At 35.7% G+C, this 27,234-nt stretch overlaps 1 protein-coding gene across 3 annotated transcripts in view; it reads left to right on the top strand.

Moving 5' to 3' along the window:
* FAM172A (family with sequence similarity 172, member A) overlaps positions 1-27,234 on the top strand; it is a 651,833-nt gene that overhangs the window by 168,084 nt on the left and 456,515 nt on the right. For 2 of the 3 annotated variants that reach the window (XM_006885363.1, XM_006885362.1), the window contains 2 exons: positions 10,420-10,485; positions 21,392-21,583. In XM_006885363.1, the coding sequence (XP_006885425.1) occupies positions 10,420-10,485; positions 21,392-21,583 (258 nt within the window). The remainder of the gene's footprint in view (positions 1-10,419; positions 10,486-21,391; positions 21,584-27,234) is intronic. The other variant, XM_006885364.1, reaches the window with a different exon arrangement.

The raw sequence follows: 27,234 nt of genomic DNA, 5'->3' as shown, positions 1-27,234 counted from the left end.
GTACTTCCTAAAATTTTTCTGTGCCAATCAATTCTTTCTGGTACAGTGACTCTGTATATTCCTGCCATCTTCTTTTGAAGATGGCTTTCCACATGGATTTCAACCAGTGGGCTACATAGGAATCAGATAGAATACATTTGTGAAAGAAATCATTGGGGAAGCTCAATATCAGCAGTCAAAACTAGGCCAGGGGCAGACTGTAGGTCACATCATCAATTACTCATTTACAAGCTCAAATTGAGGCAGAAGAAAATGAAAATAAGTCTACAGGAACCAAGATCTGATCTTGAATCAATTCCATTGGAATTTCATGATTATCTTAAAAATAGGTTTGAGGCATTTAACACCAATGATCGAAGTCCAGATGAGTTGCGGGATGATATCCATGAAGAAAGCAAATGGTCATTACAAAAACAGAGGGTAAATAAAATCCGAAATGGATGTCAGAAGAGACTCTAAAGATTGTGTTGCTGTCTGTTCACCAGCAACGAACAGTGACACCCTGATGAGGGTAAACATGACGGAGACACACCACTCCAGGAGCTGTCCAGAGAGTCGATCCAGCTCAACTTTATTGGGGGCTGCTGCATACTTACATACGAGCAAGTAAACAGGAAGACAGGATAGGGTGGGTTTGCAGACATGGGGCATGCAGATTGAATAGGAGAACCTCAGTCTCATGCAGACCACAGATGCGGCAGCCATCTTCCCATGTGGTGAACTTTTTCAAGCCAGGACAGCCAAACACAGGAGAACTTTCTCTACTCCCTATTAAAGGCCATTGGGAAGCTTGCACTTATCTGGAGCTAGGTGACCTGTCCTGGCTGGAGGCCCTCCCTTTCTCCCCAAGATTCCCCAACAAGATTGTGCTGGAACCTTGGGAAGCCAAACCTAAAGGAAAACATGTTGAAGTAAAAGAGCTGAAAAAATTATTTCAAAGGGAAGCTCTGGAGGACAAAGCAAAGTGTTACAATGGAATATGCAAAGAGCTGGAATTGGAGATCAAAAAGGGAAGAACTTGCTCTGCATTTCTCAAGATATATTAACTCATATAGACCCTATGAACGAAAGACCTAAAGCTCCTCCGCAACTATGGATATTTGTCAGAATTCATTGATTTTTCCATTGATTTCACATGCATGCAAGATTGTGCTGAAGATTATCCAAAAACGACTGGAACAGCACATCAGCAGAGAACTGCCAGAAGTCCAGGCTGGGCTTAGAAGGGGTTGTGGTACTAGGAATATTGTAGCTAATGTTAGATGGATCTTAGCTGAAATCAGGGAATACCAGAAGAATGTCTGTGTTTCATTGATTATGCACAGACGTTTGACTTTGTGGATCATAACAAATTGTGGCTGACTCTTAGAAGAATGGGAATCCCAGAACACTTGATCATGCGAAACCTATATTTGGACCAAGAGGCAGTTGTCAGAACAGAGCAAGGAAACACTGCATGGTTCAAAATTGGGAAGGGGATATGCTTGGGTTACAGAGTAATACTGCTACAAACCTTGGTTTGTGCCTCAGTTCTCATTTTCTTGGTTTATATTCCAAACAGTAGAATGGCTGTTCATATGCAATTTCTGTGTTCAGATTTTTGTGGAAACACTAAACTGCCTTCCAGAGTGTTTGTACAATTTTACAATCCCACCAACCGTGTATAAGATTTCCTGTCTCACCACATCCTCTGCAACATTTATTACTTGCTGTCCTGTTAAACTTTGCCACTGCTACTTGAGTGAGATGATAGCTCATTGTAGTTTTGATTTGATCTCTCTAATTGCCAGTGCTTTTGAGCATTTTGTCATATTGGACATCCGAATATCTTCCTCTGTGAAAAGTCTTTCCATGTCTTTTGCCCATTTTGTAATTATGTGATCAGTCTTTCTTTTTTTGTGTGTGTGGATACCCCATAGGATTATGTAAACTCTGAATATGAGACCCTTGTCTGAAATTGCATTGCGAAATGTTTTTCCCCCATTCAGTAGGTTTTCTTTTCACTTTGTTGGAAATATTTTTGATGCACACAGCAAATGCTTTTTGAGAAACCATAATTGTTTGTGAAATTTGGTTGATTAGACTGTGATACAACCATACAATAGAATATTATTACTTGTTGGAAAAGAAAGAGTATCAAAGTTAATTACTCATGTGGTAGATCACCAGGATAAGTTTTACGATAGGACATAATAACAACACTGTGCAATACAGTGTGTGTGGTATGCTGTGTTGTTTTTGTGGGTTCTGTTTTTTTTTTTTTTTTAAGAAAGTGAAAAAAAATATACCTTTGTTTAGATATTTGCACAAAGCAGCATTGGATGAATGTATGAGTCAAATACCAACTTTTCCTATGAGGGATGGTAGAGAAAGAAGGAATGAGATGGAGAAGAAAAAGATAGAGGTCAGATTGTTCAATATATGTTGTATTGTTTCTATTTTGAAAATTGTTTAAAAATACATTATTGTTCTCTATGATCTATATAGTGCCACCTTCTTGTGATTACTACCAGTTTAGTACATTTTCAAATTAATTTCTTGTTTATGTATTTATTGTATATCTGTAATGTGACAGGTGCTATGCTAAAGTAGAAACTTGTTTTGAAGGTTCTTATACTTTATGGGAGCTCTCATTGCCTAGTGCTAAGGAGCTGTATTGCAATCACTAAGGCATGCAGTTCAAATGTACCAGATGCTCCACTAGAGAAAGATAGGCCATCCCCTCCCATGCAACTCAGTTGCTTCTGAAAACCTGCTGGAGAGTAAGCTATGGGTCAGTTCTGACTTAACTGTACAAGACAACAATAACATAATTCATTACACATACAAGAGAGGAAATAGTCATGGAATGGTAAAGACCATAAGAAAGACCTTGAGTCCTTTGGTAAAATCAGAGAAAATTTGAGATGGTAAGTAACATTTGAAGAAAGTTAAGGGGAATTAAAAAAAGAAAAAAATTTTCATCAAGTCAATTTTGACTGGTACCAGTTCTCTGTAGAGTTTGCTTGGCTATAAATCTTTATGAGATTGGCTGGTAAACTTCCAATCACTGACCTTTCAGAAAACAACTTAATTCTTTAGGCACTTTGCTACCAGGCTCTTTAAAGAAAGGTTAGCAAGATTTGAAGAGAATTTTGAGTAGGGGATAAACACAGGTACAAGTGTCATTGGTAGATTCTGACCCTATAACTTTGGGTTGGCAGTGTAGGTCCTTACATGGACCACCAGTGTTTAAAATCTACCTTAGTGCTTAAGTATATATTTTCTATTTAGACCTTTAAAAGAGTTCTTGACAGCAAATTTACCTATTGCAGTACATATTTTGATTTCTTGATTACTCTTTTCATGGCTGTTGATTGTAGATACAAGTAAAATAGAATTCTTGACAACTTCAGTCTTCTTTATTTATCTTTCAATTTATTGATTCAGTTTTGAGATTTTTTAAAATTTTCTTTAGGCTGAGATGTGATTCATACAGAAAGCTTCAGTCTTTTGAGATGTCACTGTATTGTAATAGTACTATATATTTTAATCTATATATGTTTTCTAAGAACATTCTTTTTGTAACTATACAATAATAATTATCAGAAAATATTATGTTGTGACAATAGTATCCCACTACTTATATGGGCCAGTGGTAAGGAGTTTTGCTATCAATTCACAGGTAGGTGATGTGATTCCACCAGCTGCTCTGTGGCAGAAAGAAGCTCCTCACAACCTCTCACAAAACAGTTCTGAGTTGATAGCAACTAGAAAGACTCATATTGGTTTCTCATGTTGTGATGGTGAAAACTATGCCACCAATATATTTTTTTAAGAGTCATCTTCTTTACTTTGCATACTTTAATTTCAGAACAAAATAAACAGAACTCACAATACACAACATCCAACTTCATTCTTGAGGTTGAAAATCAACATCATCCGTAACCCCCAGGAATGTACTTTGACTCTTGTGGACATAGGCATTGGCATGACCAAGGCTGATCTCATAAATAATTTGGGAACAGCTGCCAGGTCTGGTACCAAAATGTTTATGGAGGCTCTGCAGGCTGTTGCAGACAACTCCATGATTAGTCAGTTTGGTGTTGGCTTTTATACCATCTATCTGGTGGCAGAGAAAGTGGTAGTGATCACAAAACACAATGATGATGAGCAGTATACTTGGAAGTCTTCAGTTGGAGGTTCCTTCCCAGTTCGTGCTGACCATGCTGAGCTCATTGGTGGGGGTACTAAAGTAATTTTGCACCTTAAAGAAGACCAGGCAAAATACTTAGAAGAGATGAGTCAAAGAAGTAGTGGACAAACACAGTTTATAGCCTCCCCCATCATCCCCTTTGGAGAAAGAACGAGAGAAGGAAATCAGTGATGATGAGGCCGAAGAAGAGAAAGGTGAGGCAGAGCAAGATAAGGATGATGAAGAAAAGCCCAAGACAGAAGATGTGAGTTCAGTTGAAGAGGATGACGGTGGTAAAGACAAGAAATAGAAAATGAACAAAAAAAAAATTAAGGAGAAGTACATTGATCAGGAAGAACTGAACAGTTATTTTTCCAATTCTCAGATGTATAGCAAGTAATAGAAAACACTGAATCAGGTGCACCTTAATCTTCAAACTGACATCATTCCCCTTCATTATTTTGGAAAGATCTCTGACAGCACACTTGCTCAAAGCAATATATTTTCTTATCTTCCAACTGCTAGTACCAAGGGGGTTGATTGTGGATCCACATAAAACAAAATCATTTGAAGATTCAATCTTTTCTCCCGTCTGTCATGATGTTGTCAATTGGCCCAGTGACTTTAGGGTACTTAAAAGTTATTGCTCAAAGCCAAAATCTAGGTGAGCTCTCGTCGCCTAGTGTCAAGAAGCTGCACTTCAATTCCAGAGGTGCACGGTTCAAATACACCAGATGCTCTGCTGGAGAAGGTGCTCCTGTACCAGTCAGATCTGATTTGATGGTACACACACACACACACACACACACACACAAATTTTTAAAAAGCCAAAATCTACCAATTGTATTTTTTCTATTTAAATATAAGCATCATCTTACTAGACACAGAAATACATTGTTTTTGCCACTGCTCTTCCCTCTTTTTTCCTTACTCATAGTGTAACTGAGTAACATAATTGTTATGAAAAAGATTTTTTTTCAAAGCAAAATTTTCCTCTGAAATTTTATTAAAACTCCACTGTGTTATAAATGCATACCAAGATTTATTTACATTTGTGATCAAACTATTACCTTTTATTAAGCCCTTCTACTTGTTGATGTGTACCATCAGGTCAAGCCAACCCATAGCTGTCCCTCCAGCAGGTTTTCAGAGGCAGTAAATTACATGGGAGGAGAATGCTTATCTTTCTCCTGCAAATCAGTGAGTGGATCCAAAGCCTTTGGGATTGTAGCATAACTTTGGCTAGGCTACCAGATCTCCTATCTTATCTTAAGGAAATGAATAAAGAAGATTTTTAAAAGATCGCTCTTGTGTAAAAGTTTTTAAAAGATCACTTGTGTAAAATTTTTTTACTGTACTGAGTAAATATAAACAAAGCACAGTTGCTTTAATCAGAAGGAAACTGATAAAACATCATTGCTCTTACTTATTATCTTCCAATTGGAACCAACTCCTACCTGACTCTCTAGTGAGTTTCTTGAGGCTATAAACAGGACATTTCTCATATTTTCCCCTTGGAGACTATGGTAGATCAGAACTGCCACAGAGGCCTGGCCTTTTTGTTAGCAATGGAATTAGCTCTCTTATAAAGAATTTAATTTCGTTTGTCAGTTAGAAAGAAATAATTCTAGTAACACTTGATTAATTTATGACTTTAGACTTTATTTTTAGATGTCTTTTAGTTCATACTTTATTACTTATTTCCCCCTCCTGTTAGACCCAATATGAAATTTAAATCTAATGCAGTTAGTAAAATTGTGAAATAGACACTTGTTTTCAGTCAGTCTGGCCAAACTTGCTTTATTTACTAATCGGAGTTTTCTTTGTAATAAGAACAAAGGTTGTTTTGTAGTCTATTAATAAAGTGAACTTTGAAACTTTTATTTAATTAAAATACTTATTTTTCCTTCTTAAATATTGAGATACATGGCTTACCATACATAAAATTTTATTTCTGTGTTCTAAGCTGAGAAGTCCATTTGAAGATTAAATTATAGTCTACTGAAATGATTTCTGTACACATGGACCTTATCAGAAAGAATAGAAAAGAATCAAATCAGTCATGCCATTAAATTATCTTCAGTATTCCAGACACTCTTCTCTGAGCAATACAGGTATTCTGAAGATGCATAACCAAGTTAGTGTGTTTTAAAACTAGTCAAGTATCAGATTTGTAAATAATATAAGATTTACATAATAGCTAGTGATACTGAGTCAGGTCCACTACCCTACCTTGAAAATATGCCTTGATTATATAGTGCTGCAATAATTGAGATACCACAAGTAAATGGCTTTAACAAACAGAAATTTATTCTCTTAAATTAAGCTCTCAAGGAGGTTAAATTCATTGCCTTTTAGTCAGAACCGATTCTTAAATGAACCTCCAGTGGATTTTCTGAGGTTGAAAATCACATCGGAGGGGATTGCCCATATTTCTCCCACAGAGCTGCTGGTGAATTTCACACACTGGCCTTTGAGTTGCCAACACAACTCATTACCACTTATCCACCAGGAGAGTAAAAGTTCATATTCACTGCTGGCTCTAGGAAAAAGCTTCCTCTGTCAGCTCTGGAGGAAAATCACTGTTTCCTTCAACAGCTCTACAGCCACCATTGCCTGGAGATCTCTATCTATCTATCTATCTATCTATCTATCTATCTATCTATCTATCTATCATCTATCTATCTATCATCTATCCTTGTCCTTCCCCTAATGAGTAAGTACTCTCCAGTCCAAAGACCTTGATGTACTCCACTCTGGCCACCTTTCTTGTTGCTCTTGAATCGTACATATCAACTTGCTTCTCTCTCCCCAATTGGGGGGGGAAGTAATGTGGATTGCAATTCAGGGCAACACCTCCTTCATCATATCAAAGGTAATTACATTAGATTGAAAGTCATGACTGAGTCAGTGTGACACGTTTTTGAGGGATATAATTCAATCCATGACTTTATAGGTCAGGGAATGGTGCCTCAATTGTTGACATATAGCCTGTCTCATGAAAGATTACTTTTTGTTGTTGTTGTGTGCCATTAAATTAGAACCAACTCGTAGCTAAGCAGGTGTTCATAGGTAGGAAATTACATGGAAGGAGACTGTCCCTCTTTCTTCTGCAAAGTAGCAGGTGGATTTAAAATGCCTGTTACTGTGTCTGCAGAGCAACTTCTTACCTTTAGGCCTATAGAACCCCCTTTGAAGGAGGACTAGGGTTGAAGAAAATATTCTAGAACAGTTTAAGAGATGATACATGATTTAGATAATGTTTCCTTTTCTTCTGCCATGAATTGGAGAGGAAGGTAAATCGGACAAGTTAGTGTTTATACAACTTTTACTTGCTTAGATTTTTTTAAAAATAAAAGTTTTTATTTTAATTGTGATTTTAATGGAAGTTTACAGAAAAGTAAGATTGTCATTACTTGTTTGGATTTTTAAGGCATATGTTTTAATGTTTGGTTGATACAGTAAAAATTTCCAGAGCAGAGACATTTTCTACTATATATTTGAAAGCAGAGTTTTAAAAATTGATTATTGTTTGTGTTACCCATTTAAAATTTACTAATATATTTGAGATTGCTGTGAGGAATCAATTGCCAAAATAGTTTAATTTTTAATTGTTAATTTTATATCTGTGATGTATTTTGCAAAGTGTTTTAATTCATTTGGATTTAAGTTTGGTTTTACTGTTGCTTTAAATGTAAGGATATATTATGATTTTATATGTAATAGGAAATTATCAGAACTGTTAAGACACTCATTTTAGATAATCTCATTTAGTTATACCATTTCTCGTAAAGTGGTAGGCATTATTTAACTTCATACATATTTTCAGTCTTTTAGTTTAGTACCACTGCCTTCTGGTGAAGGTATAATGAACGTAATTTTAATTGCTACATTAAAATATAGAAATACTATTAGATTAATAACTGGCAGGCTATTATCTTGTTCTGCTGTAGTAATTTACCCTTTGAAATTGCCATTACCAGGTAGAATAAAACTGTTCTAGCATACATCTAATATATTGCTTCCAAAATGAGATGAATGCATATAGCTAGAAGAAAGAATTTTTGACTCCTTTAGGAAAGCAGGCTAGGGAATCTATTTTAGTCTATGAAATACAACACCAACGCAGTTGACAACTTAATTTTATTTTTAAAAAATAATCTTTTGATTTTGTTTCTTAAATTTTAATTAATATTGTTGCCAAAACTTTCTCTGAGATACTGTGGCTAAATGATTAGGATATTTAGGGAAGCACTTCATAAAGTAACCTTTAGTACTTTTATTTTACTAACCTATTTCCTATCTTTTCTTGAAATAATGTACTTATTTTCTGATACCATTCCCCCAAACATCATCATTAGTACTGGTTTAAGTCAAATCATATTTATAACTATATTACACTATAAGGATAGTGCTGATGGCCTAGTCTAAAGAAGATTCACTGCTGAATCAAAAACAGTGCCTCTCTTGGGGTTCAAATCCATCAGTAGTTCTTTGGAGAAAAGATGGTCAATCTCCTATGCAATTTGCAGTCTCAGAATCTCAGTGGTGGGTCAGCTATGAGTCTGCATGGCTGTATTCTTTACCGGAAGCTTGAGAGAATAGTTAATTTGGGTTTGGGGATGAATTCAGTTATTTGTGGCTTATAGGACCAAAGTCCTTATTTTCTTCACTCACTCACTAACTCACTCACTCACTCACTCACTTATTGCTATTGAATTGGAACTGACTCATCATGGACCTCTCCAGAGCGCTGAAGAGCAATGGTGTCAGTCTAGATACAAAGGTGTCCCTAATCCAGGCCATGGCCTTTTCAATTACTTGTTATGCTTTAGAGAGTTGGACAGTGACTAAGGATGACAGCGAAGAATAGATGTCTTTGAGTTGTGGTGCTGGAGAAGAGTCTTGAACATATCATAGACTACCAAGAAAATAAATAGGTCTGTCTTGGAGAGAGTGAAACTAAGTCTCTCTTTGGAGGCTAGGATTTTGAAGCGCCATTTCACTTACTTTGGACACGTGGCCAGGAGAGATCAGTTCTTGGAGAAGGACATCATACTTGGAAGGATGGACAGATAGCGCAAGAGAAGGAAACCCAAACGAGATGGATTGATAGAGTAACTGGGGCAATGGGGATTGGTGTGTCAGAACTGGTCAGCTCAGGACAGGAAAGGGACTCAGTGTACATAACATAGTATGACAGATTTGGAAGCATGGGTTACATCCATTTTCTAAACAACATGCCTCCTGAAACGCTGTGAACGTTGATAAATGTCAATAGTTGTAAAGGGTTTCGGGCCTTTTGTTCGTAGGGTTGCTATGAGTCATGTTTGAGTCAAAGGAAATCAATAACAACGATATAGCTGACCCTCCAACAGGTTTTCAGAGACTGTAAATCACACGGGAGGAGATTTCTCATCTTTCTTCTGAGATGGATTCCAACTACCTGCCTTTGGGTTCGTAGTCCAGCTCATTACTCCCTGAGCTACCAGAGTCCTATTTTTGTAGAGATTGTAAATTGAAGGATATCTCAGTTTTAGCAACTTTTTGGCTCGGGAGCTGCCTCCACATTCAAAACCAGCAGTTAGGCTCATCCCAAGTGAGCAACTCTCTGGCTCACTGCTCTGCAGTTGTATTGCACTTTAAAGTGTGATTAAATTGGCCCATCAAAATAAGCTAGGATAATCTTCTCATTTCAACTTCCTTAATGTTAATTACACATATAGGTTCCTGTGCCATGTAAGGATCTACGACTTCAATTGTAGACACCGTTCTTGGGCCCTGGCTCTGCCTACCACAAATAATAATATTAACCACAGTGACAATTTGTTGGATCATTTTTATTTCTTTTCTTTTTTTAATTTGTTGCATCAGTGGATGTGGAAGAGAAAGTTTTGGCATTAAAAATCACTGCAGTTCTGCCTTGAGTATAGTAATTTCTGTGGGGAAACAGCAGGGAAAGGAAAGAAGACAATATGTTTTTAAGAGTATTGGTTTGAAGCAGGAAAAAAATATAATTCTTTGAATTTATGTTGTCTGGTTCTAATCTACATTATTGAGATCTACAGATTTTTACACAGTAGCAGGAAATAAATAATTACAAGCAATCAATAAGGAAGGTCTTACGTTAGTATCAAGACAATATAAAATAGAGGGATTCTTATAGAACAACAATTATGGTCATTTACATAGATTTTGCTAATAGAAAAGACTGAATTTTAATGTGTTATTATTTTTTCCCCTAGATCATCACGAAGTATGTGTACGAACTCCTGGAAAAGGACTGTAATTTAAAAAAAATCTCTATCCCAGTAAGTCAGACTTACTTTTTGGTTCAAAAGAAAATGTTTTGTTTTGGATTAACTATGGTAATTTTATATGGGCAAAGACTATTGATTTTTATAAAGATAATTTTTAAATGCAACTTATTGTGCATAGTAGCTTGTTGAAAGTAATGCTTTTGATACTTAACCTATTTTTAAAAAATGATTATACAAAGGACTATGATGTGCACTGCCCTTCTCGGTATTATTTTTACCTGCTTGTTTGATGAAAATGTATATATTTTTCTCCTTACACAAAGACAACTAAACTGTTTTTAATTCCTTCTGTTTACTATATTGCTTAGTTCTAGCATTTCCTCTACACATCCCTTCATTCATTCTGTTATTTTCTGTATTATAACAATGTTTGATACTTTATCAGAGTACTTTAAAAAAATTTTTTTTTTTAATTTCAATGAACATCTACAGAGATTTTGGAATTCCATTCATTCATTGTTGCACTTTTCTCCACCCCCACCCCCGATTCACTCTATCAGAGTACTTTTTAAGTTTTAGCTACTTCAGAGTGAAAAAGTTTCAGATTTGGGCTCAAAATTGTCACTGTTTTTTCTGTTTTTTATGTAAAATGTGAAAAAATTAATGTTTCAAATGGTAAAAAAATTATGATGATGATGATGGGACTAAATAAAATCTTAAATACCTACTATCCTTGAAAGTTTTCTAAAACTTCAGTTGAAGTAAGTCTTTTAAGTTATAAAACTGTAGATAATTTCCTTGTGATTTTAACAAAGGTTTATGGAAATGGTGGATTTTTCATTCATTCATTCATTCATTGTTGTATAATTTCCTTCCTTCTCCCTGACTCCCTCCACTGTCTACTTTGCCATGCACCTCTTATTCTAGACTGTTGTCCTATGTATGTCTAATCATGTATTCCTTTCTCTCAACAGTTCCAACGCAGTGTTTATTTATTGTGCCCTTTCTTAGTTTTCCCTTAACATCCATGACAGTCCTGTTTTATAACAGTGGCATTGTGCATTATTTGTCCTTTTGTGACTGAAATATTTCACTCATAATGTCCTCCAGGATGACCCACATTGTTTAATATTTTATGAGGTCCTTGTCTTTCAGTGTTGCATAGTATTCTATTATATGAATATACCATAGTTTTTCTTTTCATTCATTGGTTGATTGGCATTTGGGTTGCTTCCATCTCTTTGCTATTGTGAACAATACAGAAGTAAATACGGGCATGCATATATCTGTTTGGTTGGCAACTCTCATTTCTTTAAGGTCTATTTCTAGTAGTGGAATTGCTGGGTCAAATGGTATTTCTATTTCCAACTTTTTGAGAAAGTTGCCTTCCGTAGTGTTTAAACCATTTTGCACTCCCACCAGCAGTGAATAAGGATTCCAGTTTCTCCACAACCTTGCCAGCATTTGTTGTCTTCTGCTCTGTTGAACTTTGCTTTGTTCCTGGAGTGAGATGCTGTCTCATAGCTTTTTTTAATTTGCATTTTCTCCGTTACCTAGGGAATTTGAACAATTCTTCCTGTGTTTGTTCACCATCTGAATATCATCTTTGGTGACGTGTCTGTTCATATCATGTGCCCATTTTACGATTGGGTTGTTTACCTTTGTTGTTGAGGGGTCGGAGTAGTCTATAAATTTTAGATAAGAGTCCATTTCAGATATGTAATTACCAAATTTTTTTTACAAGTCTTTGTGTTTCTTTGATAACCTATTAGAGGTGCATAGATGTTTAATTTTTAGAATGTCCCATTCATCTATTTTAGTCTCTCCTGGATATAGGTTTTAGATAATTTTTTTTTTTCATTAAATTTTGGAAAGACTCGATGTTTTAATTTTTTTTTATTCCTTGGGCAATGTTATTCTATCATAATTGATTTGGTAGTTTTTTAATACTTATTTCCACCATGACCTGAATAAGGCATACCTTAGTCCTCAAACTATCTGGTGCAGCCAGAGTGCTCCTTGGAGGCAAAGATGATGAAGCTTCATCTCACTTACTTTGACATGTTTGTAGGAGATGCTCTTGGTTGAAGAGGAATATTAGGCTTGGGAAGGTGGAGGGACAGCGAAGAAGAGGAAGATGCTCAACCAGATGAATTGACGTAGTACTTACAGTAATGGGATCAGAGATTGTGAGGTTGACACAGTGTAGGATGGGGTTTAGATTTATTATTCTTACGATTTTATATGTCATACTTGACTCAATATCACTTAACAATTACAACCACTAGCATCACCCACCCATACAAATTTAACCATTGCTTCATTTATAAAAAAGAAACTAGATTTCATTTTCTATAGATAACTTGAACACTGTGACCCTGATTGTGCCAAATGCAGTATTGGTCACCCATGGCAGACAGTGATTGGTGGAGTTCCCCGATTAAACAAGTTTGGAAGCGAAGCAGGAGTGGCATCCACTTTCGGAATAGCTTGCCTTCAGAAACCCTGTGAACCTGGAGAGAGGATGAAAGTTATAAAAGAGTTCAGGTCTTTCATTCATAGGGTCTCTGTGAGTCGCCTATGACTGCATGGCATATAACAACAACAACAACCACAACAATAACCTCAGGTGCTAAACTTACATTGCTATTCATTTCTCCATATAACTAGTATTTAAGATCTTTTAAGTGTCAAGTTTGGTGTAAGTGCTTGTACTTATTTATTATTCTTTTAAGTACTAGTAAAATTCAGTATTGCAGCTTAAGGCTTAAATTTGCTTTTCAGTTCTTTCAGCTTGAGAAATGCTGAATGAGTTCCTTCATTTTTAATTGTCACTTCTAGGTTTCTGCATATTCTAATATAATGGTTTGCTTCATATTCTCTAACTGCCCTTTGAAACTCTTCTGTTCAGCTCATTTATTTCAGCATCTCTTCCCTTTGGCTTGATGCTCTGGTGCAATTTTCAGTTTATTCTGACATTCATTTTGTTTTTCTTCTTTCTCTTCTGTCTTTGTAGTGACCTTTTTTCTCACATCATGGATTATATTTTTTATGTCATCCCACAGCTCATCTGGTCTTTAATAACTGTTGTTTAATGTTTCAAACAAATTTAAGTCTCAACTTGGAATACTGAGAGATGTTATCAGCACAATCTTGAATGATCCATGAGGCATCCAAAGAAGGGAATACACAGAATCACTGTACCAGAAAGAACTGGCTGACACCAAATATTTTCAAGAAATATCATATGATCAAGAATCAATAGTAGGAAAAGAAAAATTTCAAGCTGCACGCTTTGGTGAAAAATAAGATCCCAGGAGTTGATGTGATACCAAGTGACATGTTTCAAATGACAGATGCAGTCCTTATGTGCTCACTAGTTTATGCCAGGAAATTTCGAGGATGGCTGCCTGGCCAGTTGAATAGAAGAGATCTATATTTATTTCTATTCCCAAGTGGATTCCCAAGGGGATCTAACAGAATGTGGGAATTATAAAGCAATATTATAAGTATTACATGTAAGCTAGATATTACTGAAGATCTTTCAAAGACTTTCAAAGTCTAGAATAGTCCATAGATGGGGAACTGCCAGAAGTTCCAGCTGGATTCATAATAGGTCGTGGCATAAGGAATATTACTTCCAATATGAGATGGATCCTATTGGTTATGCAAAGGCATTTGACTGTGTGGATCATAATAAATTATGGCTAACATTGAGAAGACCAAGGATCCCAGAACACTTTAATCATGCTCATGCAAAACCTATACCTAAACTACAAAGATGTGTGGACAGAGCAGGGGAATACATGGTTTGAAATTGGGAAAAGTATGCAGGAGGATTGTATTGTTTCCTCTTACCTATTCAGTCTGTATGCTGTGCAAAAGCTGGACTCTATCAAGAGGAATGTTGTATCAGGATTGGAGAAAGACGCATCAGTAACCTTCAGAATGCACATGACACAACGTTGCTCACTGTAAGTGCAGACCAGTTCAAACTCTTGCTGCAGAAAATTAAGCTTTGCAGCCATCACTATGTCTTGCATCTCAATGTCAAGGAACAAACATTTTCACCACTGGACCAATAGGCAACATCATGATGGATTGAAAAAGAATTGAAACTGTCAATGACTTCATCTAACTTTGAATCCACTGTAAGTACACTTTGTACCAGCAGTTGGAGATCAGGAGATGTAGTACATTGGGCAAGTTTGCTGACCTCTCCAAAATAATGATAAGCAATGATGTTAGTTTGAGGACCAAGTTACGTCTGATTTAGGCTGTGGTTTTCAAATCACTTGCTATACATTTGAGAGCTGGACATTGAATAAGGTTAATAGGAGAAGAATTGATACATTTGAGCTGTGGTGTTGGAGAAGAGTATTAAACATTCTATGTACAGCCAAGAGAAGAAATATATCTTAGAGAAATTGAAGCCAGAGTGATCTTTGGAAGCGAAGATGATAAAGCTTTACTTAATATACCTTGAATATGTTGCTAGAAGGGGATATTCCTTGGACTGGGACATGAAGTTTGGAAAGGCAGAGGTTCAGAGAAGTAGAGGAAGACCCTCAACCAGGTAGATTGACACATTGAGTTCATCAGTGAGCTCGAGTGTGTGAGGGACTGTGAGGTTGGCAAAGGATAGATCTATTGTTTATTGAGTTGCAGTGATTCCTAACTTGACAATACTTGACTTCACAGTTCCAAATAATAATAATAAAACAATAACAAGTAAACATTGTATTGCCCAGCCATTTAGATATTGCAAACTTTTCTTCATCTAGAAATAATATATAATCCAAGATTGTAATGTCTTTTTAAAAGAGTGAACATAGTAGTCAGGTTTTTTTTGAAGTTTTGTTTTTCTTTTAATCCTATAAATTTTCTTAACAAGATAATTTAAGTTTCATTAATTTTTTTGTGAAATATGAGATTAGGTTTAGGAAAACTTTCCTTTATATTCCTGTCATTTAAAATTTAGACTATAAAGCTAATAGGAATATTGTTATATTATACTCAGATTTACTGCCATTGACTCAGAACTGACTCATTGAGTTTTGAGGCTGTATAGCACACCAAGATGTGTGACTTTGGGTTATAGTGCAACTCTGAACGGATTATTCTCCCAGAATTCCCTAAAAGACCTAATTGTTGTTGTTGTTATGTGCCGTTGAGTTGCCTGCGACTCATATCGACCCTATGGACAACAGCCCTAAACTCCGCTCTGTCCTGTGCCAATCGCACTGTCTCTGACACTCCCATCCCAATTATCCCAGTCACTGAATCAATCCACCTCATAGAGGGCCTTCCTCTCCTGCGCTGTCCCTCCACCCTCCCAAGCATGATGTCCCTCTCTAAGGACTGGTCTCTCCTCACAACATGTCCAAAGTATGTTAGACAGAGCCTCAGAATCCTTGCCTCCAAGGAGCCACCCGGTTTAACCCTTTCCAGGACAAATCTGTTTGTTTTCCTAGCAGTCCATGGTATTCTCAGTACTCTTCTCCATCACCACAGCTCAAAGGCATCAATTCTCCTTCTATCCTCCTTGGTCATTGTCCAACTCTCTGATGCATAACAGGTGATTGCGAAGACCATGGCCTGTATCAGATGCACCTTAGTTTCCAAAGAGATACCATTGCTCTTCAGCACTTTGGAGAGGTCCCTAACAGCAGACTTTCCCATGGCAATGCGCCTTTTAATTTCCTGTTTTAATTTCCAAAAACAAACTTTGAAAGAAATAAAACTATCAAGAAAGGAAGACTGGACAAAATGGGGGGGAAAAAATCTAAAGAAAAAAGACCTAAAATAAAAGTTAATTTTCAATTTTTGGTTCATAAAGATTATAAACTGAAAGATACTGATAACGTTTAGAAAAATATGTCTTTTAAAATTTTTCTGGTCAGTTTTTTTTATCTGATACTATTTCTCCTGAATTCTTGGGAATTTCAGAGATAACAGTGATACTGTGTTTTGTATACCTACTACAAAAGTTTATGGTTTTTGGTAGATACATAGTGCCAAAAGAACAGAAAATGGGACATAGGGGCACAGGGTCATGAGCATCTTTCTGAATGGGCCAGAGAGAGTGATAATAGCACAGCCCTTTACTGCCAAAGAGCAGAAAACAGATAAAAGAGCCTGTATCCCAGCCCCATGGTGCCTCTAGAGCCATACAAACAGAAGGGGTTTGTTTACTCATTGTTGACTCATAGACTTTAATCATGGTTTTGGTACTGAAAAATGGGGATTATTAGGGAAATAAGTTGGAGAGTGGGGGAGGCAAGAATAATCACCCAATGCAAATACAGGTTTTAGTCCAGCAGTTCCAAGCGAGATTAACCAGAAAACTCAGTTCTTAAATTAGTAAAAGTCCCTTTTTCTGTTCAGCAGTCAAATTCAAATCATTCAGCAAAGTTTGCCTCAGAGCAGTTATAGAAGTCTGATTCTTATTCAGGCATCGGAAAGAACAGCAAATACTTTTTACTGTGGCTTTCATCTCGGGACTCCTCTGGTTCCTCCTTGCCACAGTTTCTCTACAGCAATGCCACAGTCTCTCCACCACCATCACTAGGGTCTTACCATCAGAGTCTCTCTCTCAACAGGGTTGTACTCTAGTCTCCCTCAGGTCTTGCTACTCGGAAAATTTCTCTCTCTCCTTCTCTGTCTCTCTCTCTCTCTCTCTCTCTGTGTCTCTCTCTCTTGCACGTGCGCCTGATTGACTGACAGCTGTTCACAATTTGCAGGAACACGGGTCTGCGCTTAAGGTCGCTGGAGACCAGCAGGGGCTAATGTAATGCCTAGAAAAAGCTAATTTTAGGCTAACACCAAAAACGGATTCTTTTTTTCTTAGAAAATGCTATATAAAAAAAAATAAAAAAAATACTATATAGTTATTTTGTTTGGTAAAAGACTACTAACTCAAAGTTACTTTTTTCCCCCTGGTAGTTAACTATGTTTAGTTTTCCAGTTAAATTACTTAAAAGAGAAGAAATTATTTTTTAAAGTGAAAGTACTTTGTGGAAGCCCAGGCTTTGATGGTAAAAATTATAATGGTCATATTTTATATTTATGAAAGGAGTGTCAATATATATTATAAACATAACATTTGTATTAGCCATTGTAAGTAGAGATGATTTAAGGTTAGGTGGGAGAATGTCACAGGTTATATACAAATAATGAGCTGTTTTATATAAGACACTTTAATATCCACTGATTGTGATATATGGATCCTAATTCCGGCATATGATCCTCAGGGATGATTATGCTACATCTATCACCTGTATGAATGTGAAATACTCTGAATTGCTGTGTCTGACCATTGTGTAGAATATGAAATGCAATGAATCAACTTAATAACTTGAGTGTAGATTTTCGTTCATTGTATTGCATAGTGTTTACAGAAAGAGCCCATCAGGATTCATTTGGAATTCATGAGTGAATTAGAAAGTTGTTCTGAAGTGAATTTTTTAAATGCTAAAAATCTCACTGATGAAATAACATTATATTGGTTCATCAATAAAGTGAGGTTGTGTGCTGGAATGACCTTTATGTGTATTCTTTTTGCTAGGTTTTGTGAAAGCTCAGTTTAATGACTTACCGCTGTTTCAAGATAAATGAACTTGAACCAATTAATATCCAATCGTAATTAAGGTAGTGATAAGAAAGATATTTTTCTCATATAGATATTTCACAATTTAAAATTATATTCACTTAAAAAATTATATTCACTTAATGCCAAATAAGTCCTTATTTTGAAGTGCAACCTCGAAGTTTTATGTTACCGTTACATGAAAATTAGCTCCTGACCAACATCAACTCAAATGCTGCTCTTACCCCTTAAGAATTTTTGTTATTGCCATTGATTTTCCCCTTGAATATTTTTGTAGCCTGTTTTTTTCAAAATCAAAATGCTTGAGTAAAACTTTTATTCACTTATTGTAGTTATCTGAATTTGTAACCCCTTTAAGAATTCTTGAGGTGCTTTATTATCCAGAAAAAATCATATTTTTATCTTCTGAAGATAAGTACTGTGTGCCATTTTTAAAGTGATAACTGTGGAATTCATAGTGGCAACATTCCATTGCTTAAAAAATTTACTCTGTTCCTTGGTAACAAGAGACTTAAATCAAATAGAAAAAGAAGCAATGATCAGCACCTCGTGGAAAGCCTGTAGCTACTGTTTTGTTTTGTTTTTTTTTTCATTAAGATAATGAATTTTAAGATTTTTCATTTCCATAACCATTATAGGATTCACTAAGGTCTCATTGACTAGACACTTTTATTTGTGCAAGCTTAAATGTACTCTTTGGTAATTGTAAAACTGCAAACCTCTGTAGCCGGTTTGGTGTTTTTTTTATACACTGACAGCTTTGCTTTTTAAATTTTCCTTTTGTTCTTCTCACCATTTTCTTACCTCTTCTTCCTTTTGCGCCATTTTAACAGAATGATAAATCTATTAACATACAATGTATCTAGGTAAAATTATTTTTATTCTCAGTTTAGATTTTTCCAGCTCCTACATTGCTTTCTTTCTGACTTCAGTCATGCTTCTTGTCATAGTAATTTGCTATCTCTTGGCATCACTTGCAATGGAAATTGTTGTGATTATGTTATACTTCCTTCCTGTCCACCTAAGATACTTAGTAACTAATAATGAAATTTCAGTTTGTTATTTTAGTTCTTTGCATTTTATAATTCCTTTAAAGTTCTTTGTAATTATGTAGCACTTTACTTTTAACATAGTTTTCTGAGTCAGGAAAGTATTAAAGCTATTTATATATGAACACATTGCTTAATTAAATACATCTATCTGAAAGAAATCACTAGCAGTGCTTGAGAAGATTCCTTCTTTCACTAGTTCATGCATTCCTCTTCTTACTTTGTGTCTACAGTGTGTTGGCTCTTTTCTAAAGATAAAGCTAGATTCAAAACAGAAAAATTGCTATCATTCCTGGACTTAGAATAGTGCAGAGAACAGATGGTGAATAAACAAATACAGAAACAAATTTTAAGTAAAACAGACAATATACTAGATGGTGATATCTGCTTTGGAGAAAAAGGAAAAAAAAATCTCACACAAAAAACCAGAAAGGAACTAGCGTGTTCCCAAGAGTTTGCGCTGGGTAAGGCTTCACTGAGAAAGGAGTATTTTTTCCCTTAAGCCCTGTCACTTTACTGTTCTTGCTGGAATACTTACCATTTGTCTTTTGTTTACACAAAAGCCTAGACACCTATTACTGAAGCTAATCTGACGCTTTTAGAAATAGAGACGTTTCCCTTTTTTTGTGTGTCTTTTATAAATATAGTGACTGGAAACATTTAGTTTAGATACCAAGGCAATATTTTGGTAATTGATTTTCATGTGTTTTTTATTTTGGTAATTGTATGAGTATGTGCTATTAATGAAATGTTATGCAATATGTGATTTGACCTTTTCCATAGAAGGGGAGGTGGATGGAGAGGGAAAGGTATGTCTCTAGCCATCATGACTCCATCTTCTGGCTCTGATGCAGTAATTGATCTATCGAGGCTTCCATTCTCAGTTTTTGGCCATTGCTGATGCTGAATGCCACTCACTATGTTTGATGGCATGTAGTAAAATTTGTATTCTCCCTTGAAATCTGTTTTCTAGGGACTCTTTCATACTTAAATAATATATATGTCATCCAATTAAAAACCTGTATACTAGGAACTTTGAAGAGAGTGCAGTGAGGGTGCCCTTAGAGGGAAGGGTGGCGAAACTTTGTCTTACATACTTAGCGTGTTTTGCTAGGAGGGTCTAGTCCTTGGAAAAGGACATCATGCTTAGAAAAGTTGAGGGTCAGTAAAAGTTGAGGGTCAGCAAAGGCACTCGAGATGAACTGACACAGGGACCTTAACAATGGGCTCAAGTGTGGCAGAGATTATGAAGATGGCACAGGATAGAGCAGGGTTCTATGATCTCTATGATTCTATTCAAGTTGACAACCCCTCACCATATTTATTGTGTACTGTTGTGTTGGAACCAACCCATAGCTGACCCTCCAGCTGTTTTTCAGAGACAGTAAATTGTATAGGATAAGATTATCCATCTTTCTTCCATGAAGCAGCTCGTGGATTTGAATGGCTTGCCTTTGGGATTGCAGCACAGTTCCTTACCGCTGGGTCACTAGAGCTCTGACAATATTTAGAGCAATTAAATTGTGTGTAAATATTTAATATTTATTCTATAAATAAATAAGATATAATGTAAGGTTATTGAATACATGCATAATATTGCTTTGCAAGTGACTGGTTTTATAAACTTATTTTCACCATCTGAATGAAGTTAGAAGTTCTGTTTATATAGAACAGTGGTTGATTGAAGAGCTTGGAATTTTTAAATAGCAGATTTTCCTAGCTTTTAAAAATTTAGTGATATTTGTTCCAAACATATAAATTTTTTTAACCGATATATCCTTGAATTGAGTTTTTCTATTTTCTGTCATGAGTGGCTATACTTCTCTAGTGTGTAGCCATCTAAGCCTCAATTTCCTCAGTATAAGATAATTATATTGGTTATACCTGCCTTAATGGTGGTGATGTGGTAAAAACCATAATTGTTAAATCATTTAGTACAGTATATAACACGTAGAAAACACTTAAAACTTATGTTTTTTTAATACATATCTGCATTTTTCTCAATTTCTTTTATATGTGTTGTTTTAATACCAAATAAATAATGGAGACATACTTTTAATATTGTTTTCACATTTTTATATTTAAATATAAAATTAATTTTTTTGCTTATTTATCCACCTAAAATGTGATTATTAACCTTTAGTGAATATGTTTATTTTATATTTAAAATGTTTTTTAAAATCTCATTTATACTTCTATAGTAAAAATGCTGTGACTCATAGTACCTGTTGTTTTTCACTTATGTCTGTGCCTGATCAGAAACCATTTATTTATTATTTAATTTTTTTTTTAATTACAGGTAGATGCTACTGAGAGTGAACCAAAGAGTTTTATCTTTATGAGTGATGATGCTTTGACAAATCCACAGAAACTGATGGTTTTGATTCATGGTAGTGGTGTTGTCAGGGCAGGTCAGTGGGCTAGAAGGCTTATTATAAATGAAGATCTGGACAGTGGCACGCAGATACCTTTTATTAAGAGAGCTATGGATGTAAGTGCAATTTTTTTTCTTTTTTTGCATTTTATAACTTTGTTTTATTATGTATTATAAATTATTTTATCATGTTATGCTTTGAGCTACTAAGAAAACATCACTGATATGAATCTACCAGTCATTCCAGGTGAAAAAGATAAGGCATTCTTCTCCTGTCAAGATTTAGAGCCTTAGAAACTCTGGAACAGTTCTGCTCTGTCATGTACATTCCTCATGTAGAGGTAGTCAGACTGACTTGACAGTGCTGGGTTTAGTTTGATTGTATTGCTCGAAAATACATCTTAAACATAAGCTTGTCTTTCATTCTTAAAAAAAAAAATATTTTACTTGTATGAAAGATTATTCTGTATTATTTTGCAGTTCAAAGCGGAAATAAATTTTTACCTTGAAAGTATAAAGATTTAGGTAATGCCTTTAAAATGAATATTTTTTATTCTGCACTTTTTTGTTTTAGTACATGAAATATTAGTTGAACTTTAAATTCCTTAGTTTCTTTACTGAAAACACTCCTGACAACAGTATTACTACTGCTTTGGAATTTAGTCAAGTTAGGAAGTAAAAAATGGTATTTTTTTTTTAAAAGATATGCTTGAATTTATTTATTTAAAATTTATTTCTTACTCTTTAAAATAAAGATTGAAATAGCTCAGGACATTTGCTAGTTTGTTGGATTTTGGTCATTTAAAAAAAATCTTTACAGCCCAAAAATTAAGCACTTCAGCATAGAATTTAATATATGTTAATTAATTAAAATTAATATGGAAGCAGGAGTGGCATTCACTTCCTAAACAGCATACCTCTGGAAACTCTGTGAACTTTGATAAATGATGACTATTATAGAGGGGCTTCAGGCCTTTTGTTCATAGGGTCACTATGAGTCATGCTTGACTCAACAGTCGTCAACAACGACAATATTAAAATGTAAACATTAAACAATGAAAGTTATTCTGTAAATGTGTAATTTATTATCTAATTGCATATTCTTAAATGAATATTTCAAAATTGTATTCAGAGTTTTCTTCTTTGGATAGTGAAGTTGGGTTTTTCTCCCCCTACCAACTTCTTTTAACTTTGTGTTTCATTCTTCAGTTCTAAGATGAACAATCAAATGTTGTTTTTTTCACATGCATGTAGAAATTTTCCTCAGAAAGTATTATAAAGTGGCATCTTGTATGAATGTAAAGCTATTCATAAATATTTTTGTGTGTATATATACTTTATTTACAAGAATGATACTATTTAATTTTTGTAGTTAAAGTTGGAAAAGATATCTTTGATGACTGCAAGTGGTGACTGCAAGTATCAGTGGCAATATATTTAATCTGCTTTTAATGGAAATCATGTAAAGTAGCAACTCCTCAGAATATTTTTGTTGGTAGATATTTTTGGGTTACATATAAGATTGTACGTTGTTGTTGTCAATTTCTATCAAATCGAGCATGTCGTATTGCAACCCTATGAACAAGACTTGAGCCTTTCTATAACTATTTTTGTTTCTCAGCGTTCATAGTTTCCATAGGCATGTTGTTTATTTAGCAATTGGGTGGCACTCCTACTTCTAAACAAGATTGTATATTTAATTAAAAATTAATGTCAGTCTTCATGGATGTGTAAAATATCAAAAAGCACGTTTTGTTTACAGCCTTTGGTAGAGTCTTTTTTTGATTAAATTGAAATAACTCACTTTAAATCTTTTAAAGACTTTTCTGTTACAGATTATGAATAGTGAAATGAACTTTCTGACATGTTAGCTTGACGTGGAACAAATTCTCTCCATTCATTTTAATATAATCTTATGAAATGTGATCAGAGTTAAGAGAATAATTGAAGATGTTGTTGTTGTTGTTATGTGCCGTCGAGTCGCCTGCGACTCATACCGACCCTATGTACAACAGCCCTAAACTCCGCTCTGTCCCGTGCCAGTCGCACTGTTTCTGACACTCCCATCCCAATTATCCCAGTCACTGAATCAATCCACCTCATAGAGGGCCTTCCTCTCCTGTGCTGTCCCTCCACCCTCCCAAGCATGTTGTCCCTCTCCAAGGACCGGTCTCTCCTCACAACATGTCCAAAGTATGTTAGACAGAGCCTCAGAATCCTTGCCTCCAAGGAGCCACCTGGTTTAACCCTTTCCAGGACAAATCTGTTTGTTTTCCTAGCAGTCCATGGTATTCTCAATACTCTTCTCCATCACCACAGCTCAAAGGCATCAATTCTCCTTCAATCCTCCTTAGTCATTGCCCAACCATCTGATGCATAACAAGTGATAGCAAAGACCATGGCCTTTATCAAATGCACCTTAGTCTCCAGAGAGACACCATTGCTCTTCAGTACTTAGGAGAGGTACCTAACTGCAGAGGATTGCGTATCTGTGTTTCATTGTCTATGCAAAGGTGTTTGTGTGGATCATAACAAACTGTGGCTGACTCTGAGAAGAATGGGAATCCCAGAACACTTGATCATGCTAATGAGAAACCTATACTTGGACCAAGAGGCAGTCATCAGAACACAGCAAGGAAACATTGCATGGTTCAAAATTGGGAAGGGTATACACCAGGGGTGTGTCCTGTCTCCATACCTTTTCAACCTGTATGCAGAACAGATTATCTGGGAGGCTGGGCTCCATGAGGAAATATGTGGGGTCAAGATTGGTGGAAGATGTATCAACAGTCTGCGTTATGCAGATGACACAACCCTGCTTGCTGAAACTGAGGAGGACCTGAAGCGCTTGCTGCAGAGGGTCAAGTCTTGCAGACTCCAATATGGATGGAGGGTCAATGTCAAGAAGACAAAGATTCTCACCACTGGACTAATTGGCAGCATCAGGTTGGATGGTGAAGAGATTGAGATTGTTAAGAAAACTGACCTCACATACGTAGGCCATATTGCTAGGAGGGGCTATGCTTTGAGAGGGACAAGGTGCTTGGTTAGGTAGAGGGTTGGGGAAGGAGAGGAAGACCCCCGACCATGTGGACTGACAGAATGACTGCCGTAGTGGGCTGTAATGTGTCAGGAAGTGTGAGAATGGCATAGGATAGGACAGAGTTCATATCTATTGTTCATAGGGTTGTTATGGGTTGTACTAGACTTGAAGGCAACTACTAACAACAATAATAACATAGTTGTGTCAAGGGCATAAAACTTAGCAAATGCTCTCTTTCAGAATTTTGCACATCTACAACCTCCAGACTGAGTGTTTCTTAAATTTTTTGCCCTAAGCTACTTGCTAACTTTACTCTAGTCCCAACTTTAACTATTTGAAATGCCCTACCAAATCTTTCTTGGAAGATGTATAGCCAGAGTGCTCCTTAGAAGCAGGAGTTGTGAGTCTTTCTCTCGCATACTTTGCGCACGTTACCAGGAGGGTCTAGTCCCTAGAAAATACATATATGCTTGATAAACAAAGGTTCCATGAAAGAGCGGAAGATCTTCAACAAGTTGCTGTTATTCTTAGTTGCCATTAAGTCAAGTACAACTCTTAGCGACCCCATGAACTGTAGGTCTGAACCTTGCCCTATCCTATTCCATCCTCACAGTCTGATATGCTCCAGCCCTTTGCTTCAAGTCATTGTGTCATTCCATCTTACTGAGTCTTCCTCTCCATCTGCCAGCAACGGGGCTTAAGAACAACAGAGATTTTGAGGGTAGCACAGGATCTTTCAGGTTGTAATTCTCTTGTGCATAAGGGCACCTATGAGTTGGAGCCACGCATGTAACACTTAATAACAACAACAACAATATTGTTAGACAAGTTTAGTAAGTAGTTTGGGAGTCACTAGTTTCCTAGGTGATGCTAACGCGGCTAGTCCTGGCATCACACTGAAAACCATTTGTTTAGACAAAACTCTTTGGATTGGTTGAGGGTTTATTTATACTCTTAAGCATCATGTATAATGGATAATGTAGAAATTGATGGCAATTATATTTAGTAAGATAAGAATTAAAAAGTTTTAAAAAACGCGTTATAATTAAATTAGTGAGAAAGTAAAGGTTTAAACTATGAATAATACATCAAAACACTATATTTTAATGATTTATACCTGATATGCCTTAAAATTTATTAGTTTTAATACTTTTATGAATAGTCTTATGCCTTCATTAAAACTACATTTTTTTTACTTTCTCAAAGCTGTTTAACTCAGAAGAATCTGCTATTCCCATAATTACTGCTTGCTTTTAGTATTATTTTTATGTCATTATGTCTGCAATTTAAAAATTAATACTATTTTTTATTAAGTGAATTTATACAATTATGCTTTAATGACATTGCTGGAGTATGAACTTCTTCTTTCCACTAAATTCACATTGAAATGATAAAATGTAACAAGTACAAAAACATTGAATGTTAAAATGATTTCACATGGAAGAATGGGAATCCCCAAATGCCTGAATGTTGTTATGTACTGAGAAGTCAGAACCAACTCTTAGCTGACATTCCAGTAAATCACATGGAAGGAGATTGCCCATCCTTCTCCTGTCAATTGCATATCGTAGATTGCAGCACAGTTTTGAATGGAGAATTTAACGCAAAAGTCATAAGCCCGTGGAAAGTTAGTGAGTCAAGATAATATCGTTTATGAGATGTAAACGCATAGGGGTTAACACCACAGTTTTCGGGCCTGAGAAATATGACTTCAAGATAAAACTAATATAGTTGGAACCTTGAAAGGTACTACTTTTGTGGAAAGGGGAAACTTGAAAACAATAAATAATGACCAGTTATTTCTGAAATAACCAACCAGTGAAAACTCTATAGATTACAGGCATTGTGCAGTGGCAGTGGTATAGATCAAATATTTGTTACTTTCATTATGTTTGAGGTCTCTGTGAGTTGAGATTGATCCCGTGGCCAGTCACTAACAATGATAACAAAATACTCTTAGCTCCTTAACCCAGAGATGCAAAAGGACGTCTTAAATTATTTCCCTCCAGGAGATAACAAATGGGCTAAATAAAAGACCTTGCCAGGAAATTTACTTGACAGCACATAACAACAACAACAACAACAACATTGGAGAAAATCACCCAGAGTACAGCATAGAGAAATTAGAGAACAAAAATATATGATGTCCAAGAATTATGGAAATAGAGTAAGAGCTAATATCCCTGGTTCATAATATTTTTGAGATTAAAGACATGAATCATACAGTTGACGAAATAGGGCATATCATGACAAATTAAAGTTACGTCTGCACTCAAACATATTAAAACTGTTGAACCTTAGAGTAATACATTCATAAACTTTTTATGAATTATTTTTAATTTAATTCTTTTTGAGTGAAGGTTTACAAATCATATTGATTTCATATACATGTTTCTGAGTGAAACCCTGCCTTTCATTCATAGACATTTTATTTTATAATACTAATTATAATTGACTCTTGGCTCTAGCAGTCAGGAAATCAAAAGATGGATTTCTGTAGGAAAATCTGCTGTGAGATACCTCTCCAGAGTGCTAAAGAACAATGTGCCAGTCTAGAAACTATGCTACTGTTAATCCACATCATGGTCTTTTCAGTTGCTTGCTATGCATCTGAGAGCTGAATAGTGAATAAAGATTACATAAGAAATAAAATAATTACAGTTATGGTTCTGGAGAAAAGTACTAAACATTCCATGAACTGTTAAGAGTATAATTAGCTCTGTCC

The sequence above is a fragment of the Elephantulus edwardii genome, unplaced genomic scaffold (assembly GCF_000299155.1).
Source record: "Elephantulus edwardii isolate Elephantulus edwardi_28Jun2011 unplaced genomic scaffold, EleEdw1.0 scaffold00043, whole genome shotgun sequence".
In the NCBI taxonomy this organism is placed as follows: domain Eukaryota; kingdom Metazoa; phylum Chordata; class Mammalia; order Macroscelidea; family Macroscelididae; genus Elephantulus; species Elephantulus edwardii.
The sequence above is the reverse complement of the archived record's forward strand: the minus strand, read 5'-3'. Positions and strand labels throughout refer to the sequence as shown.